Here is a 17,572-nt window from a genome sequence, read left to right as displayed (position 1 = left end):
TGACAGTGTCATGTTTTGTCTTATTTTGTCTTGTCATTTTGCTTTTCCCTCTGTTCGTTTTCCCCCTGCTGGTCTTTTTAGGTTCGTTCCCCTCTTTCTCTCTTCCTCCCTCTCTCTCTTCTCTCTATCGCTCCGTCCCTGCTCCCAGCTGTTCCTATTCCCCTACTCAATCATCTAATCTTTTCACACCTGTTCCGTATCTTGCCCTCTGATTAGAGTCCCTATTTCTCCCCTTGTCTTCCGTTTCTGTCCTGTCGGATCCTTGTCTATTGTTCACCGTGCTGTGTCTGTGTATCGCCCTGTCGTGTCGTGTTTCCCTCAGATGCTGCGTGGTGAGCAGGTGTCTGAGTCTGCTACGTTCAAGTGCCTTCCCGAGGCAACCTGCAGTTCATGATCGAGTCTCCAGTCTGTTCTCGTCATTACGAGTGGAATTATGCTTTATGATTGTAGATTTGCTTTACTGGATTAAAGACTCTGTTTTCGCCAAGTTGCTTTTGGGTCCTCATTCACCTGCATAACAGACAGTGCATGTCAGAGAAAAAACCAAGCCATGAGGTCGAAGGAATTGTCTGTAGAGCTCTGAACCAGGATTGTGTTGAGGCACATATCTGAGGAAGGATACCAAAAAATGTCTGCAGCATTGAAGGTCCCCTAGAACACAGTGGCCTCCATCATTCTTAAATGGAAGAAGTTTGTAACCACCAAGGCTCATCCTAGAGCCGGCCAAACTGTGCTATCGGGGGAGAAGGACCAAGAACCTGATGGTCACCCTAACAAAGCTTCAGAGTTCTTCTGTGGAGATGGGAGAAACTTCCAGAAGAACAACCATCTCTGCAGCACTCCACCAATCAGGCCTTTATGGTAGAGTGGTCAGACAGAAGCCACTCCTCAGTAAAAGGCACATTACAGCCCGCTTGGAGTTTGCCTAAAGGCTCATAAAGAACTCAGACCATGGCCTGAATGGCCTCAAACTCTTTGGCCTGAATGCCAAGCGTCACGTCTGGAGGAAACCCGGCACCATTCCTACGGTGAAGCATGGTGGTGGCAGCATCATGCTGTGGGGATGTTTTTCAGCGACAGGGACTGGGAGACTAGTCAGGATTGAGGCAAATATGAATGGAGCAAAGTACAGAAAGATCCTTGACGAAAATATGCTCCGAAGTACTTGTGACCTCAGACTGGGGAGAAGGTTCACCTTTCAACAGGACAACAACCCTAAGCATACAGCCAAGACAACGCAGGAGTGGCTTCGGGCTTCGGGACATGTTTCTGAATGTCCTTGAGTAGCCCAGACTTGAATCCAATCAAACATCTTTGGAGAGACCTGAAAATAGCTGTGCAGCGATGCTCAAAATGCAACCATACAGGTGTGCCAAGCTTGTAGAGTCATATCAAGAAGACGCTAGGCTGTAATTGCTGCCAAAGGTGCTTCAGCAAAGTACTGAGTAAAGGGTCTGAATACTTATGTAAATGTGATATTTCAGTTTATTTTCTATTTTTAATACATTTGCAAGCATTTAAAAAAAATGCTTTTGCTTTGTCATTATGGGGTATTTTGTGCAGAATGATGAGATGTAAAAATATATCTTATAGAATAAGGCTGTAACGTACCTAAATTGAAAAAAGTCAAGGGGTCTGAATACTTTCTGAATGCAATGTATACTTTTTTTGTCAGCAGAATACTATGATGGATAATGTCAAAAGCCTCACTGAAGTCTAACAAAACAGCTCTCACAATATTTTTTATTATCAACTTCTTTCAGCCAATCATCAGTCGTTTGTGTAAGTGCGATTCGTGTTGAATGCCCTGTCCTGTAAAATAGCATTGTTTCTGGTCAAACATAATTTTTTACTAAAGTTTACTACGGGTTGGTAACAGGCTGATTGGTCAGCTATTTTAGCCAGTAAAGGGTGCTTTACTATTCTTGGGTAGAGGAATGACTTCTTGCTTCCCAGGCTTAGATTGAAGAGATGGCAAGTAGGAGCAATATCCGGCCTCCCGGGTAGCAAAGTGGTCTAAGGCAGTACATAGAAGTTGCTAGCTGTGCCACTAGAAATCCTGGTTAGAATCCAGGCTCTGTCGCAGCCGGCCTCGACCGGGAGACCCATGGGGCGACGTACAATTGGCCCAGCGTCGTCCGGGTTAGGGGAGGGTTTGGCCGGCAGGGATGTCCTTGTCTCATCACGCTCTAGCGACTCCTGTGGCGGGACAGGCGCATGCACGCTGACACTGTGCTAGGTGTACTGTGTTTCATCCGACACATTATTGTGGCTGGCTTCTAGGTTAAGTGGGCATTGTGGTTGGGTCGTGTTTCGGAGGACACATGGCTCTTGACCAGTCTAGACTCTCCTGGAAGAAGCTAGCTAGCTTACAAAGAATAACAACAAAAAATATCTAGTTAACAGAAGAAAGGAAGACAAAATAAGGACAAAAGAAGGACAGAAGAAAAAGGAAAAGAAAGAGGACAACAAAGTGAAACAGTCAGCACTTCTATTGCAACTTCGTATTTCGTCGTCCTAACGTAGTCTACACTGCTATCTGCCCAGCAGCTAGCCAGCTAGCAAACGTCCACCGTCTACCGAATAGCAGCACTGTAGAAACTATTACACTCAACTGAACGACTTGATTAGTGTAGTGTTAGCTAGCGACATAGTTGTCTTTGCTGTCTTCGTATCCAAGATAATTGTGTAGTTTAGAGCGTGTAGTCTTAGAGTGATTATCTTAATTTACCGAGGTTAGCTAGCCAGCTATTTGTCGTCCTTAACGTAGGAGACACTGCTAGCTAGCCAACAGCTAGCCAACGTCTACTGAATAGAACTTCCGCACTCAACAACCCGGTCGCATTCCGCTTCGCTCCACAGGTAGTATCACATTTTTCATTTCATTTCATTACAGCACAACGGTTTGATTTGTTTGATCGTAGCTAGCTACATAGCTAGCTACATAGCCGTCTGTGTATCAAAGATAATTGTGTAGTCTAGAGCGATTTTCTAGGTTAGCTAGCCAGCTATTGTCGTTCTTTTAACGCAACGTAACGTAATCAACACTGCTAGCTAGCCAGCTAGCCCCGAATAGCAGCACTGTAGAAACTACTACACTCAACGGAACGACTTGATTAGTGTAGTGTCAACAACGCAGCCACTGTCAGCTAGCCTACAAAGTCAACAACGCAGCCACTGCCAGCTAGCCTACTTCAGCAGTACTGTATCATTTTTAATAATTTTAGTCAATAAGATTCTTGCTACGTAAGCTTAACTTTCTGAACATTCGAGACGTGTAGTCCACTTGTCATTCCAATCTCCTTGCATTAGCGTAGCCTCTTCTGTAGCCTGTCAACTATGTGTCTGTCTATCCCTGTTCTCTCCTCTCTGCACAGACCATACAAACGCTCCACACCGCGTGGCCGCTGCCACCCTAATCTGGTGGTCCCAGCGCGCACGACCCACGTGGAGTTCCAGGTCTCCGGTAGCCTCTGGAACTGCCGATCTGCAGCCAACAAGGCAGAGTTCATCTCAGCCTATGCCTCCCTCCAGTCCCTCGACTTCTTGGCACTGACAGAAACATGGATCACCACAGATAACACTGCTACTCCTACTGCTCTCTCTTCGTCCGCCCACGTGTTCTCGCACACCCCGAGAGCTTCTGGTCAGCGGCGTGGTGGCATAGGGATCCTTATCTCTCCCATGTGGTCATTCTCTCTTTCTCCCCTTACCCATCTGTCTATCGCCTCCTTTGAATTTCATGCTGTCACAGTTACCAGCCCTTTCAAGCTTAACATCCTTATCATTTATCGCCCTCCAGGTCCCCTCGGAGAGTTCATCAATGAGCTTGATGCCTTGATAAGCTCCTTTCCTGAGGACGGCTCACCTCTCACAGTTCTGGGCGACTTTAACCTCCCCACGTCTACCTTTGACTCATTCCTCTCTGCCTCCTTCTTTCCACTCCTCTCCTCTTTTGACCTCACCCTCTCACCTTCCCCCCTACTCACAAGGCAGGCAATACGCTCGACCTCATCTTTACTAGATGCTGTTCTTCCACTAACCTCATTGCAACTCCCCTCCAAGTCTCCGACCACTACCTTGTATCCTTTTCCCTCTCGCTCTCATCCAACACTTCCCACACTGCCCCTACTCGGATGGTATCGCGCCGTCCCAACCTTCGCTCTCTCTCCCCCGCTACTCTCTCCTCTTCCATCCTATCATCTCTTCCCTCTGCTCAAACCTTCTCCAACCTATCTCCTGATTCTGCCTCCTCAACCCTCCTCTCCTCCCTTTCTGCATCCTTTGACTCTCTATGTCCCCTATCTTCCAGGCCGGCTCGGTCCTCCCCTCCCGCTCCGTGGCTTGACGACTCAATGCGAGCTCACAGAACAGGGCTCCGGAAGGCCGAGCGGAAATGGAGGAAAACTCACCTCCCTGCGGACCTGGCATCCTTTCACTCCCTCCTCTCTACATTTTCCTCCTCTGTCTCTGCTGCTAAAGCCACTTTCTACCACTCTAAATTCCAAGCATCTGCCTCTAACCCTAGGAAGCTCTTTGCCACATTCTCCTCCCTCCTGAATCCTCCTCCCCCTCCCCCCCTCCTCCCTCTCTGCAGATGACTTCGTCAACCATTTTGAAAAGAAGATCGACGACATCCGATCCTCGTTTGCTAAGTCAAACAACTCCGCTGGTTCTGCTCACACTGCCCTACCCTGTGCTCTGACCTCTTTCTCCCTCTCTCTCCAGATGAAATCTCGCGTCTTGTGACGGCCGGCCGCCCAACAACCTGCCCGCTCGACCCTATCCCCTCCTCTCTTCTCCAGACCATTTCCGGAGACCTTCTCCCTTACCTCACCTCGCTCATCAACTTATCCCTGACCGCTGGCTACGTCCCTTCCGTCTTCAAGAGAGCGAGAGTTGCACCCCTTCTGAAAAAACCTACACTCGATCCCTCCGATGTCAACAACTACAGACCAGTATCCCTTCTTTCTTTTCTCTCCAAAACTCTTGAACGTGCCGTCCTTGGTCAGCTCTCCCGCTATCTCTCTCAGAATGACCTTCTTGATCCAAATCAGTCAGGTTTCAAGACTAGTCATTCAACTGAGACTGCTCTTCTCTGTATCACGGAGGCGCTCCGCACCGCTAAAGCTAACTCTCTCTCCTCTGCTCTCATCCTTCTAGACCTATCGGCTGCCTTCGATACTGTGAACCATCAGATCCTCCTCTCCACCCTCTCCGAGTTGGGCATCTCCGGCGCGGCCCACGCTTGGATTGCGTCCTACCTGACAGGTCGCTCCTACCAGGTGGCGTGGCGAGAATCTGTCTCCTCACCACGCGCTCTCACCACTGGTGTCCCCCAGGGCTCTGTTCTAGGCCCTCTCCTATTCTCGCTATACACCAAGTCACTTGGCTCTGTCATAACCTCACATGGTCTCTCCTATCATTGCTATGCAGACGACACACAATTAATCTTCTCCTTTCCCCCTTCTGATGACCAGGTGGCGAATCGCATCTCTGCATGTCTGGCAGACATATCAGTGTGGATGACGGATCACCACCTCAAGCTGAACTTCGGCAAGACGGAGCTGCTCTTCCTCCCGGGGAAGGACTGCCCGTTCCATGATCTCGCCATCACGGTTGACAACTCCATTGTGTCCTCCTCCCAGAGCGCTAAGAACCTTGGCGTGATCCTGGACAACAAACTGTCGTTCTCAACTAATATCAAGGCGGTGGCCCGTTCCTGTAGGTTCATGCTCTACAACATCCGCAGAGTACGACCCTGCCTCACACAGGAAGCGGCGCAGGTCCTAATCCAGGCACTTGTCATCTCCCGTCTGGATTACTGCAACTCGCTGTTGGCTGGGCTCCCTGCCTGTGCCATTAAACCCCTACAACTCATCCAGAACGCCGCAGCCCGTCTAGTGTTCAACCTTCCCAAGTTCTCTCACGTCACCCCGCTCCTCCGCTCTCTCCACTGGCTTCCAGTTGAAGCTCGCATCCGCTACAAGACCATGGTGCTTGCCTACGGAGCTGTGAGGGGAACGGCACCTCAGTACCTCCAGGCTCTGATCAGGCCCTACACCCAAATAAGGGCACTGCGTTCATCCACCTCTGGCCTGCTCGCCTCCCTACCACTGAGGAAGTACAGTTCCCGCTCAGCTCAGTCAAAACTGTTCGCTGCTCTGGCTCCCCAATGGTGGAACAAACTCCCTCACGACGCCAGGACAGCGGAGTCAATCACCACCTTCCGGAGACACCTGAAACCCCACCTCTTTAAGGAATACCTAGGATAGGATAAAGTAATCCTTCTCCCCCCCCCTTAAAATATTTAGATGCACTATTGTAAAGTGGTTGTTCCACTGGATGTCATAAGGTGAATGCACCAATTTGTAAGTCGCTCTGGATAAGAGCGTCTGCTAAATGACTTAAATGTAATGTAAATGTAGAGTGCCCCTATAATCCCATCCTCCCGAGTTGTAGGTCTAGTGGCCTGGGACGTAGGTGTGGACATCCGCCAGGCTTGAGAGAGGGAGCCCGCACTCCTGAACTGTCCTCCTGAGTGCATCTACATTCCCACAGGGATAAGGGATCAGCTGCTGACCTTGGCACACACAACTTTCGTCACTGGACATCCATGTATTTCTCGCACTATCCACTCCATCGCTGAGAAGTTTTGGTGGCCCACCTTGGCGCAGGATGTAACTCGTTATGTAAACTCCTGTTCCGTATGTGCCCAAACCAAGTCCCCCTGTCACGTCTGCTCCACTCCTCCGGCGCGTAATGTCGCCAGAATACTAACAACCGGTCCTGGGATTCATCATTACGCACATCTGGCATCCTTCATTACGCACACCTGCAAATCATCATGATTCACACCTGGACTCCATTACCTTCCTCATTACCTCCCCTTTATATGTCCCACCCTTACAGCGGGGCAAAAACGTATTTAGTCAGCCACCAATTGTGCAAGTTCTCCCACTTAAAAAGATGAGAGAGGTCTGTAATTTTCATCATAGGTACACTTCAACTATGACAGACAAAATGAGATGAAAAAAATCCAGAAAATCACATTGTAGGATTTTTAATGAATTTATTTGCAAATTATGGTGGAAAATAAGTATTTGGTCAGATACAAACAAACAAGCTTTAAGCAAATAAGACAAAGTGATCTAGTCCCATCATGCAGTACAAAAAAAAATACTTGCCTGTCCATTTCTCTTGGAACTTTCTGTGTTCTTCTTGAATCGATCGTATCCTTCTCTTAGCCACCAGAGCCAATTTAGCCACGCTAGCTACGTTAGCTATCTGCATTTCCCCGCCGCCATCTTCCTGATTTTCCTGGTTCTCCGGTGGTTGCTCATTCACAGCTTGTTCTCCAGCTCTTCCCCTACATTTTCATTGTCAATAGATGTATGTTTATTTTTTACAATAAAATGATCCATTTCGACCAGACTGCAAAAATACCTAGTAGCAAACTGATATGTGTCGGTCGCTGTAGCTGAGCAGCTGCACTATACTGCCATCTATCTGCCATCCAGTGAACAATAGATATATTCAATGAAGTGATTCAGGCCTGTAGTAAACACATTGAATTGAAATTGTATCATTGTTATGTATTATGAATGGAAAATAGGAAAATCACTGCGAGCTGCAAATAATGATTAGCCTCATACACATTGTCTATTGGTATCGTATTTAAATTGAGAACATATAGCCCAACAATATGTGAGTTAAGCTACTCTCCGCTTCAGATGCACAATGTCAAGGGTGAATTGCAAATGCCCATATGGCTAATCGCAGGGTTTCCCAAACTCGGCCCTCGGGACTCCAAGGGGTGCACATTTTGGTTTTTAACCTTGTACTACACATCTGAGCTGATTCAAATAATCATCTAATCATCAAGCTTCGAATAATTTGAATCAGCTGTGTAGTGTTAGGGAGAAGAAAAAAAACATGCACTCCTTTTGGTCCTGAGGACTGAGTTTGGGAAACGCTGGACTAATGCCATCATACTGTAGTCCAGTGGTTCCCAACTCCGGTCCTCAAGTCTCCCCAACAGTACAGAGTTTTATTGTTATCCCAGAAAAGTACACCTGATTCATCTTGTCAAGTAATCATCAGGCCCTCAATGAGTTGAATCAGCTATGTTTGTCTGGGGCTGCAACAAAAATGTGCTGTGGGGGGTACTCAATGACTGGAGTTGGGAACCACTGCTGTAGGCTTATGGTTGCATTGGCGTTGCATGCCGTTATCAGCTGCAAAATGGGTTCACATGGCTGATATCCTGATAAAAGAGTGACAATCAAATAAAACTAATTGGAAAGCTTACAACTTAACAAAAATGTAGGTAATGTTCACTTGAGAAAAATAACAAACAAATTAGAGTTAGATTCCCTTACCCTCTTCTATTGCAGGATTGTGAGATGTGATTAATCAAAGTATTCACAATTTCATCTTGAAAAATAGATAACAATTAAAACAAGTAAACACTTCAGAATCAACACTATTTTAAAAATGTGTATAATAATAAGTAGTCTAACTCGAATGTGAAGGTAAGACATCTTAGTAACAAGTGGGCTATTAGTAAAACATAATTTCAGTTGAACAAAAAAAAGTTAACCTCACTCCACTGATCCCTGATCTACTGGGTGAGCAGACTTCTCTGTTCCAGCCAAGCAATAGCACACTTGATTATCAACTTGGTTTGATAAATTCAATCAGGTGTGTTAGTGCTGGGCTAGAACAGAAGCCTGCTCATCCAGCTGGGTTGGCCTGCTCCAGTTGTAATAGGTTTATAAAGTACATTGACTTTTAAACTGTATTTTCGTTTGCAAAATGTGTTAACATATAAGTACACATAATTCTTGGTATACAAGGATTTACCCTTATTCTCTTGCAACATTCATTGGGACCTCATCTGCAGACAGGGTTACACAGCTCTCTGTATCTGAGAACAGAAAACATCAAAGAAACAGGCTAACTAACTAGCTAATATGAAGTTAGCTAACTGGTGATATTTAATTCACTTGGCTAGCTATACAGTATGTAAAGTTAGTTAGCTACTGTAGCTAGCTAGCTATGTTAGCAGCTCATTTGTGTTAGCCTGCACACAAAGTTCCTGTAGCTATCATTTTCAAAATATACGTTTTTACTTGAATAGGTTCTCCCCATTGCCTCTGTTATCTGGATCCTTCAAAAAATGTAATAATGGGCAATCTGAAAGCAAAATGCAGCCAGCCATGTGGACTTTCCCCAGACTGACTGATCTTCCAACATGGCGCCTTGTGCGGTTGCTAGGTGATTTGTAATGCAACTGCAAGCCCTCTATACCTCTCTGTTAATATCACATACATTATCAAGCATTTTACGCATATTATCCAGATACTGACTGTTAGCGCTTGGTGGTCTATAGCAGCTTCCTACAAGAATGGGCTTTATGTGGGGCAGATGAACCTGTATCCATATTACTTCAACAGTATTTGACATGAGATCCTCTCTACGCCTAACTGGAATATAAACCACAACACCACCCCCCGTTAGCATTTATTTTTGTGTGTTATAACTATGTATTCCTACCACTATACCATCAAAGGTATTATCTAAGTGAGTTTCAGAGATCAGTATTTGAATGTCATCTGTTACTATCAAGTTGTCGATTTCATTAACCTTGTTTCTTAGGCTACATACAGGATGTTAATGTCGGCTATTTTTAGCATTTTTGGGGGGATGCTTGATTGTTTTACTGAGCATCTTATCAGAAATAGACATGAAAGTTATATTTATATTTGAGCTGATAGCGCAGGGTGAGCTGCACACAGTGAACTTCCTACTAGGACACACTGCCTCAGTGATAATAGTTTAACTCTATTTCATAGACATATGATTACTGCATACAATAGCTATAGGATTGACAGAGGCATTCAGGGACTTAGAGGGACATAAATTAGGTTACTTATAACCCTGTTATGGCTAGAATTCTACTAGCGGAATCCCTAGACAACATCCGGTGAAATGGCAGAGCGCCAAATTCAAATTAAATTACAATAAATATTAAACGTTCATGAAATCACACATGCAATACACCAAATTAAAGCTAAACTTGTTGTTGATCCAGCCAAAATGTCAGATTTCAAAAAGGCTTTTTGGCGAAAGCAAACCATGCTATTTTCTGAGGATAGCACCCCATCAAACAAACACAGACAATCATGTTTCGACAGGCGCAACACGAAACTCAGAAATAAAGATATAATTCATGCCTTTCCTTTGACGAGCTTTTCTGTTGGCACTCCAATATTTCCCATAAACATCACAAATGGTCCTTTTGTTCAATTAATTCCGTCGTTATATATCCAAAATGTCCATTTATTTGGCACGTTTGATCCAGAAAAACACTGGTTCCAACTCGCGCAACATGACTACAAAATATCTCATAAGTTACCTGTAATCTTTGTCCAAACATTTCAAACAACTTTCCTAATGCAACATTAGGTATATTTTAACATAAATAATCGATACAATTTAAGACGGGATAAACTGTGTTCAATACCGGACGAAAACAATGTGGAGCGTGCTTTCAGGTCACGCGCCTCTAACAAACAGTACACTTCACTCGGCCCTCGATCTGAACTGCCCTACTTCTTCATTACACAAAGGAAAAACATCAACCGATTTCTAAAGACTTCTAACATCCAGGGGAAGTGATAGGAACTGCAAGCAAGTGCCTTAGAAATCCATATCCCCATAGAATACCCATTGAAAAGAGAGTGACCTCAAAAAATAAATCCTGGATGGTTTGTCCTCTGGGTTTCACCTGCCAAATACGTTCTGTTATACCCACAGACATCATTCAAACAGTTTTAGAAACTTCAGAGTGTTATCCATCCAAATCTACTAATAATATGCATATATTTGCTTCTGGGCCTGAGTAGCAGACAGTTTACTTTGGGCACGCTTTTCATCCGGACATGAATATACTTGCTCCGAGCCCGAACAGGATTTATATTATGACTTCCAACGTTCATGGGACAATGTACATTTGCTGCAGCACTACGACAACTCAGAGACACAATGGTAGGGATTATATGAGCAGGGCTTGGTTCATTGATAAGTCATTGTCTAGGAGCCAAGATGATTTGGATGGACTCTGTCATTCCTGTAAAGCGTCTTCTGTTTCCAGAAGGTGACAAAGGTTTATCTTTAAACGTTATGCCAGTGTAAGGGGCTTAATATAGTTGTATTCCAGCCACTAGGGGTACTCAGGTGAAGCCCAAGGGAAATAAAGAAATATAGTTTAAGTGAATTGGGGAGAGGAAGAACGTGCTGTAAACTGCTGTTACATGTATGATTAAATATGATTCAAGTCAAGTAAACAGTACCTTTCACGGTGTAGTTTATATTATAAGCTCATAGAAAGGGTAACACCAACAAAGCTACAGTAATCTTTTAGCCAGGCATGTAATGCTAGTAGCCTGCTGATGAATCTTTCACAGGCGTGGTCCAACGATGGTACCTGGCCTGAAATAATTGGCTGCTTTTTTAGAAACTTTCAAAGATAGAATCAGTTTTTAAAAATCAATTTTCAGCAGTTCCGAGCTAGCCCTCCTAATGTTGTTTGACCCCACATGGACTACAACAGCATCAGCCCCCTGGCTTCCACAGCATCTTTCTGTAGGATCTTTAAATTAACATACTATAGCTTTACTCATGTTAACACTCCCATGGAGTTTACAGAATGGAGTATGTCTTAAGTCATCTTCACACAGCTTATCTGCCCATAGAAGCTGTGTCGTTACAAATAAGTATCTGACTTGTTTTTTGTTTTTTAGTTTTAGTTTGCTTTTTTGTGTCCACCACACTGGGGTAGTGGGCTGAAGAAGGCTGAAGAGGTGTTCTGGGAGAGGGGTGGAGGGTAGTCTGGTGGAACATGAACCTTACCTCCCACTTCCCCAATGTGGGATAGTTATTTCTAATGGCTGTCGATGGTATTATATGCCTATGATTAAATACTTTTTTTAAGAAAAAAAAGAGACAGAACCTTGCAAAAAAATACATTAAAAGGGGGCCTTCCGGGTGGTCTAGGGCTGTGCCACCAGAGACTCTGGGTTTGCGCTCAGGCTCTGTCGCAGCCGGCCGTGACCAAGAGGTCCATGGGGCGATGCACAATTGGCCTTGTTTCGTCCGGGTTAGGGAGGGTTTGGCCCAGGAGGGATATCCTTGTCTCATTGCGCACTAGCCACTTCTGTGGCGGGCCGGGGGCAGTGCACGCTAACCAGGTCGCCAGGTGCGCTGTCTTTCCTCTGACACATTGGTGCTGCTGGCTGGCTTCCGGGATGCGCGCTTGGATGCACGCTGTGTTAAGAAGCAGTGCGGCTTGGTTGGGTTGTATTTCGGAGGACGCATGAGTTGTAGCGATGAGACAAGATAGTAACTACTAACAATTTGATACCACGAAATTGGGGAGAAAAGGGGGTAAAATTAAAAATATATATACAAAAAAGTAATTGGAATCAAAAAAATACATTAAAAGACTATTTATAATAAAGAGAGAAATTATTATAAAAAATAGTTGGAGGTAGGTAAACATTTTAATAAAATAAATATGAAACACGTAAGTATCTGGCTACTAGTAAAAGTAAGCATAACGCTACAGAGGTGCACCAGTTAGTTGTTTTCCTTATCTTTTGCGTGCTCTCAGACATGGAGTTCCTGGAGGTCCTGACTGAAGGTCTCAACAGGGTTCTACTGGTTCGCGGTGGCGGTCGTGAGGTCATCACCATCTACTCTTGAGAGAGCAGCCGCCCCCCCCCAAGTCCCTGATCCCCCCTTCCATTTGTTTCTGTCAGACACTCCGCTCACACCCAAGCAATACCCCATCTCACCTTGCGTCTCTTCACGCTATCTTCTGTTTGCCTTAAAACACACTCTCACACACACAAACACAGAATCTATTCAGACTAGTAGGATGCTATTTAGATTACCTCACACACTTTAGAGACTTTTCCAGTCCTATAAGATGTCAGAGGTAGCCTCTTTTAGCTTCATATCCAGACCACATATCATCTAGAGCAGATGGCTCAGAGACTTCGCCTCCCCCTGTCCGTGACTCAAATAACCTACAAAGGAAAGGTTTAGTCCACTTCCAATTCACCCAGCAAGATTATCAATCAGTACTCTGAAATGAAATAGTGTGAAATACTGCCCTGTGCTGATTGCAGGTAGCCATCACTGTCCAGTTCCACACCCTTTGTGCTATTCATAGCTGCCTATTGGTCAATCCACTGGTCACTTGGTTATGGAGTCAAGGATACAGAGGGTTAGGTGAGCTGGGTTGTTCAGTGTGATGTGTGTGTCTGTGTGTGTTTAAGGCTGCGTTTGCACAGGTAGCCCAATTATGATGTTTTCTTCAGTAATTGGTCTTTTGACCAATCAGATAAGCTCTGAAAAAGATCTGATATGATTGGTCAAAAAAATATATATATCAGAATTGGGATGCCTGTGTAGACGCAGCTTAAGTGTCTCATTCATCCGATTGTGCTTTGTTATGAGGGGATGTTTTAGAGTGCCATCGATTTGGAGTCACCTACCTATCAACATGGAGTAGCCTAACGCAAGACTGAACAGTGGTTATTGGAGAACTGAGGATGTTGACGTTGTGTAGCTAGTCGTGTATATAAGACCCTGTGAAACCACAGCGAAGAGAGAATACCAAAAGACTCCTGTGGGAAACCCTGTTCATTAAGGGAGATGACCACCGTCGAGAAAGACTGCTACCCATGGTCATGGTTTGTGGTTTGAAGAGAACTTGGTCATTCTTTTAATCAGGGTAAGTTGTGAACGAAGGAACAAAGTTTGGAGGAAGATGGGAGAGAAACGAACAAGCCTCCGTGATGACATAGATCGTGCTCTATGAACTTTGACCTCATCTTGAGTACTCTGCAACATGTCGTCCTCATGTCGCTGTACTTTGTTTTTGCTCTCGCACTGTCATCATATTTATACTTCTCCCTTTTCCCCCTTTCTAAGTGTCTATGTGTCCCGTCTAGATCCAGCCACTGTTAGTGCCAAAAACAACAAGGCCAGCTTGACTTAAGATATTGATACGTTGTTAAACTCTGAGGAGCGTTCTTAGCGGAAAGGTCGTCTGACAGAAAAGCAGGGGCTCTTTCTCAATGTTCTTTCCTTGATTCCTACTATCCCCTTTGCTCGCCTCCTTGGACAGAGGAGAGACAAAGAATCGAGGAAAGACAATTGAAAAAGAGCCCCTGCTCTTATGTCAGACGACCTTTCCACTAAGAACGAGAAACTGAAAAGAGACAGGGAAATATTATGAACAGTGAGTTCATCATTGTCAGACACCCACACCCCTTGACCCCAGTGTGGATCACTGTAAATAGTGTAAAAGCTCTGACGCGTTGTTAATTATGAGTGTAGTATGTTTGTGACTTACTAAAAAGCTTCTAGTGGAGAAAATGTCCCTTCTCTCAAAGGGTCGGTTCAAAACTGCTTTTGGATGGCTTAGGCTCCTATCACTATGGTAACTGTCACTGTATCCCTGACGAGTACTGCACCTGCACTGTCCCCCACTGTGCAACAGGTGATTTAATGGATTTACCAGTTCATTAAATTAACATTTTTCCACCTAGAAAACAAAATGTTGTTTATGTTTATAGACAAAAGTTATGCATATTTATATAATAGAGATATAATTTTAATTATCGCAAAAAAATATATGTTGTTTTGCCAAATTTAGATATGTTTACATGTGCCATATAAAAAAAATATTTTTTAAATGAAATCGATCTATGAAAGTCTAATATTGATTTAAATTACAGAGTACAAATTGTGCATTAGGTTGAAGGGTTAGTGTGCAATTAAATAATAATAGATATAAAAAGTGATGGAATGGAAAAGGGTTACACAGCTATGAAACTCACCCCTTCCGTAACACTGAACCCTATGCAGTATAATCCAAATATGTGATTTCGTATCCACAAAATTGGCACAGATTTGAGCCAATATGTATGGCCCTGACAATGAATGGATTATTAGCTAATTACAACAAAGACGTATAAAGTGCATTTTGAAAGGAATGTGCAATAGCTGAAATTTGGTCTCACATATTCATGTTATTTATTTTTTTACTCATCTATTTTGTATGTAGATTTAATGTCTAAGGATTCTATTAATATATCACAATGACAACCATCATCATGTATTTATTTTGTGTTTTGAAAGTCACTTGCACTTGTAGTGGAACTACGAAAAAATATATATAATATATATAATAGAGGGTTCAAAACAACAAATTAAACTAGTTTATAGAGCTGTTGAACCCAGTATTTATGTTTAAAGTGTTGTTTGAAAGTCAGACTCATATGTTGTGAATTCTGCTAGTATTAGAGTTATTTGTAAATGAACACATTAAAGGAACATACAAAAGATATCAGAAAAAGGGTAGGCATATATAGAAATACATATCAATGCTGGTGGTTTGTCTCCTCCAAGACTTGACCCGGCTTTACCTATTAACTATTGACCTGAGAGTCTTTCTGGACAGGAGTCATTTTCAGCTTTGGAAGAGAACTTTCCTGAATATATTATACAGTATCTTGAGGCAATACTTATACCATTATGGTGCAATTTGTTTGGGAGTCCGGGGGCAGTCCCCCCCCCTCCCCAGTGCTTTTTTTATTATTTTCACAAATGGCACTCTTGATTATTCCATCCTCTTCAATCCACATTTAGTCTAGAGAAACTCTTAGCCCAGACTGCAACTTTGAACGTTTTATCAAGTTGAATTGACAACAATTGTGCAATAAAGTGTTGTTAGAACTTAAAGATAGTAAAGTTCTTTGTTTTACATTTTGATTGATGTGTGAAATGTTAACTGCAATTCACTGGTAGTTGTCTGCCAGTTACATCAGATCTCTTACTAGAGCAAACTCTAGCGACTGGTCTAGCCACTGCTAGTTTTTACATATGGCCAATATATGACTACAACCATATGACTCTCTCCTATTATTACACCATTTGATTAATAGACACTCATATCAACTTTCAAAATACTTGGCTATTTTGGAATTTTACTACAACATTGCCTGCATTGACTGAGCCTTTAATCTATTTATAAAGAAAATATCTCAAATGTTGGTGAAAAAAGGATTTATGGGAAATTAGTTTGTTTGAATTTCCAATGTGTTTTATAATTACTGTTTGCATGGTCTTATGTGGAAATATTTGTTTCAGTGGTATATGGTGTGATGACTTATATGTACAAGGCAAGTGGTTTGGAAGGGGAGTGTCCTCCATCTACACTAGGGCTCCCTTTGGGGGTCTGTGATTAAACTACAAGACATTGCTTTGGTCACAGAAAAAAGAACTTGAGAATGATTGCCTCGTGGTTACATAGTTAGACATTGAAAACAAGTATTTTGCAAAAAAAAGTATAAGTTCACAATATTGTTGTCAATCTTGCTAAATTAATGTTGCGTAACGTAATATGAGTTTTGCGTTGAATAGATGGGCCTGAGAGGTGTTCCTTTTGCTTTGTATATAACACTGCAGTCAAAAACAGTAGCCTATGGCGATGTTTGTTGTCCTTTGTTGTACACTGTTTTATCACTGTGGACAAAGTCTTAGCGTTTTGTAAGATTATGTGCAATATTGTTTTTTACTTGGGGAATCATTTTTCATTTGGTTGTATAACATTGTTGTTTTTCATTAGAACACATTAACAACTGATAAGTTGGTGGTGTGCTCATTAGAATGTTTAGAGCCAGGTCTTATGGACCATAAAGTTATTTTGTGTTCATCTCCTCTGTGGTGGGTGAGACAGAAAAGCACTTTATCTAGAGCTAACACTTGTTGTGATTGAAGGTTAGAGGACATAATCAGTGTTTAATAAAAACTAACTTGCCCAGTTTACACACCGATTCATAGCTTCCTCTGGTGGTATGAGTGTGTACTGCAGCCAGTTGGAGTAAGATCTGGGTGATAGTGGGATATCGAGATCAGATCTTAACATTACTCTGCAGTTTTTCACTGCAATTATATACTAACTTTTCATTTAATTTTCTTCCTTTCACTTTAAGTATGTGCAAGGGCAGTTTTGGCATGCAGTAAAACTATTTGGTTGTTTTTCTTTTCTCCATTTTGGGGGGGAATAAATCACAGTAGATGGTTGATTTATTTAAAAAAAACAAATACTCTGATCTTGCTAATGATTTAGGGTTAGATAATTATTTATAATAAAATAAACAGGTTTGGAGAGCCTTTAAGCACAAAATATATTGGTGAATAAAAAATTGTGGTTTGATTCATCCTGAAGTTTCCATATTAAATGGTTTAATCCATGAGGTATTGCAAGGTGAGACCTGTACAATAGGGGTTGAACAGTAGTGCTATAAATCTACCCTAATAATCCTCACTAATCATGGAACTATGATGACAACGGTCCAGTCATGAACCACGCGCCACGCTCTAGGTTTAAGCTGCTACGTATGACCTGTGTTCCAGAATGATTCATTTCCCAAGCAGTGGCGACCCGTCATTCAGAGCAGAGCCCCACCTGTTTTGAGACCCATATTTTTTG

General features: G+C 43.1%; 1 protein-coding gene across 3 annotated transcripts in view; it reads left to right on the top strand.

Moving 5' to 3' along the window:
- LOC124003767 (solute carrier family 12 member 5-like) overlaps nucleotides 1–17,266 on the top strand; it is a 328,893-nt gene extending 311,627 nt beyond the window's left edge. For all 3 annotated transcript variants that reach the window (XM_046312326.1, XM_046312327.1, XM_046312328.1), the window contains exon 26: nucleotides 12,677–17,266. In XM_046312326.1, coding sequence (XP_046168282.1) covers nucleotides 12,677–12,768 — 92 coding nt within the window. In that variant the 3' untranslated portion in view covers nucleotides 12,769–17,266. The remainder of the gene's footprint in view (nucleotides 1–12,676) is intronic.
- The last annotated feature ends 306 nt before the right edge of the window (nucleotides 17,267–17,572 follow it).

The sequence above is a fragment of the Oncorhynchus gorbuscha genome, linkage group LG18 (genome assembly GCF_021184085.1).
Source record: "Oncorhynchus gorbuscha isolate QuinsamMale2020 ecotype Even-year linkage group LG18, OgorEven_v1.0, whole genome shotgun sequence".
Taxonomy (NCBI): domain Eukaryota; kingdom Metazoa; phylum Chordata; class Actinopteri; order Salmoniformes; family Salmonidae; genus Oncorhynchus; species Oncorhynchus gorbuscha.
This window is presented reverse-complemented; position numbering and strand designations above follow the sequence as displayed.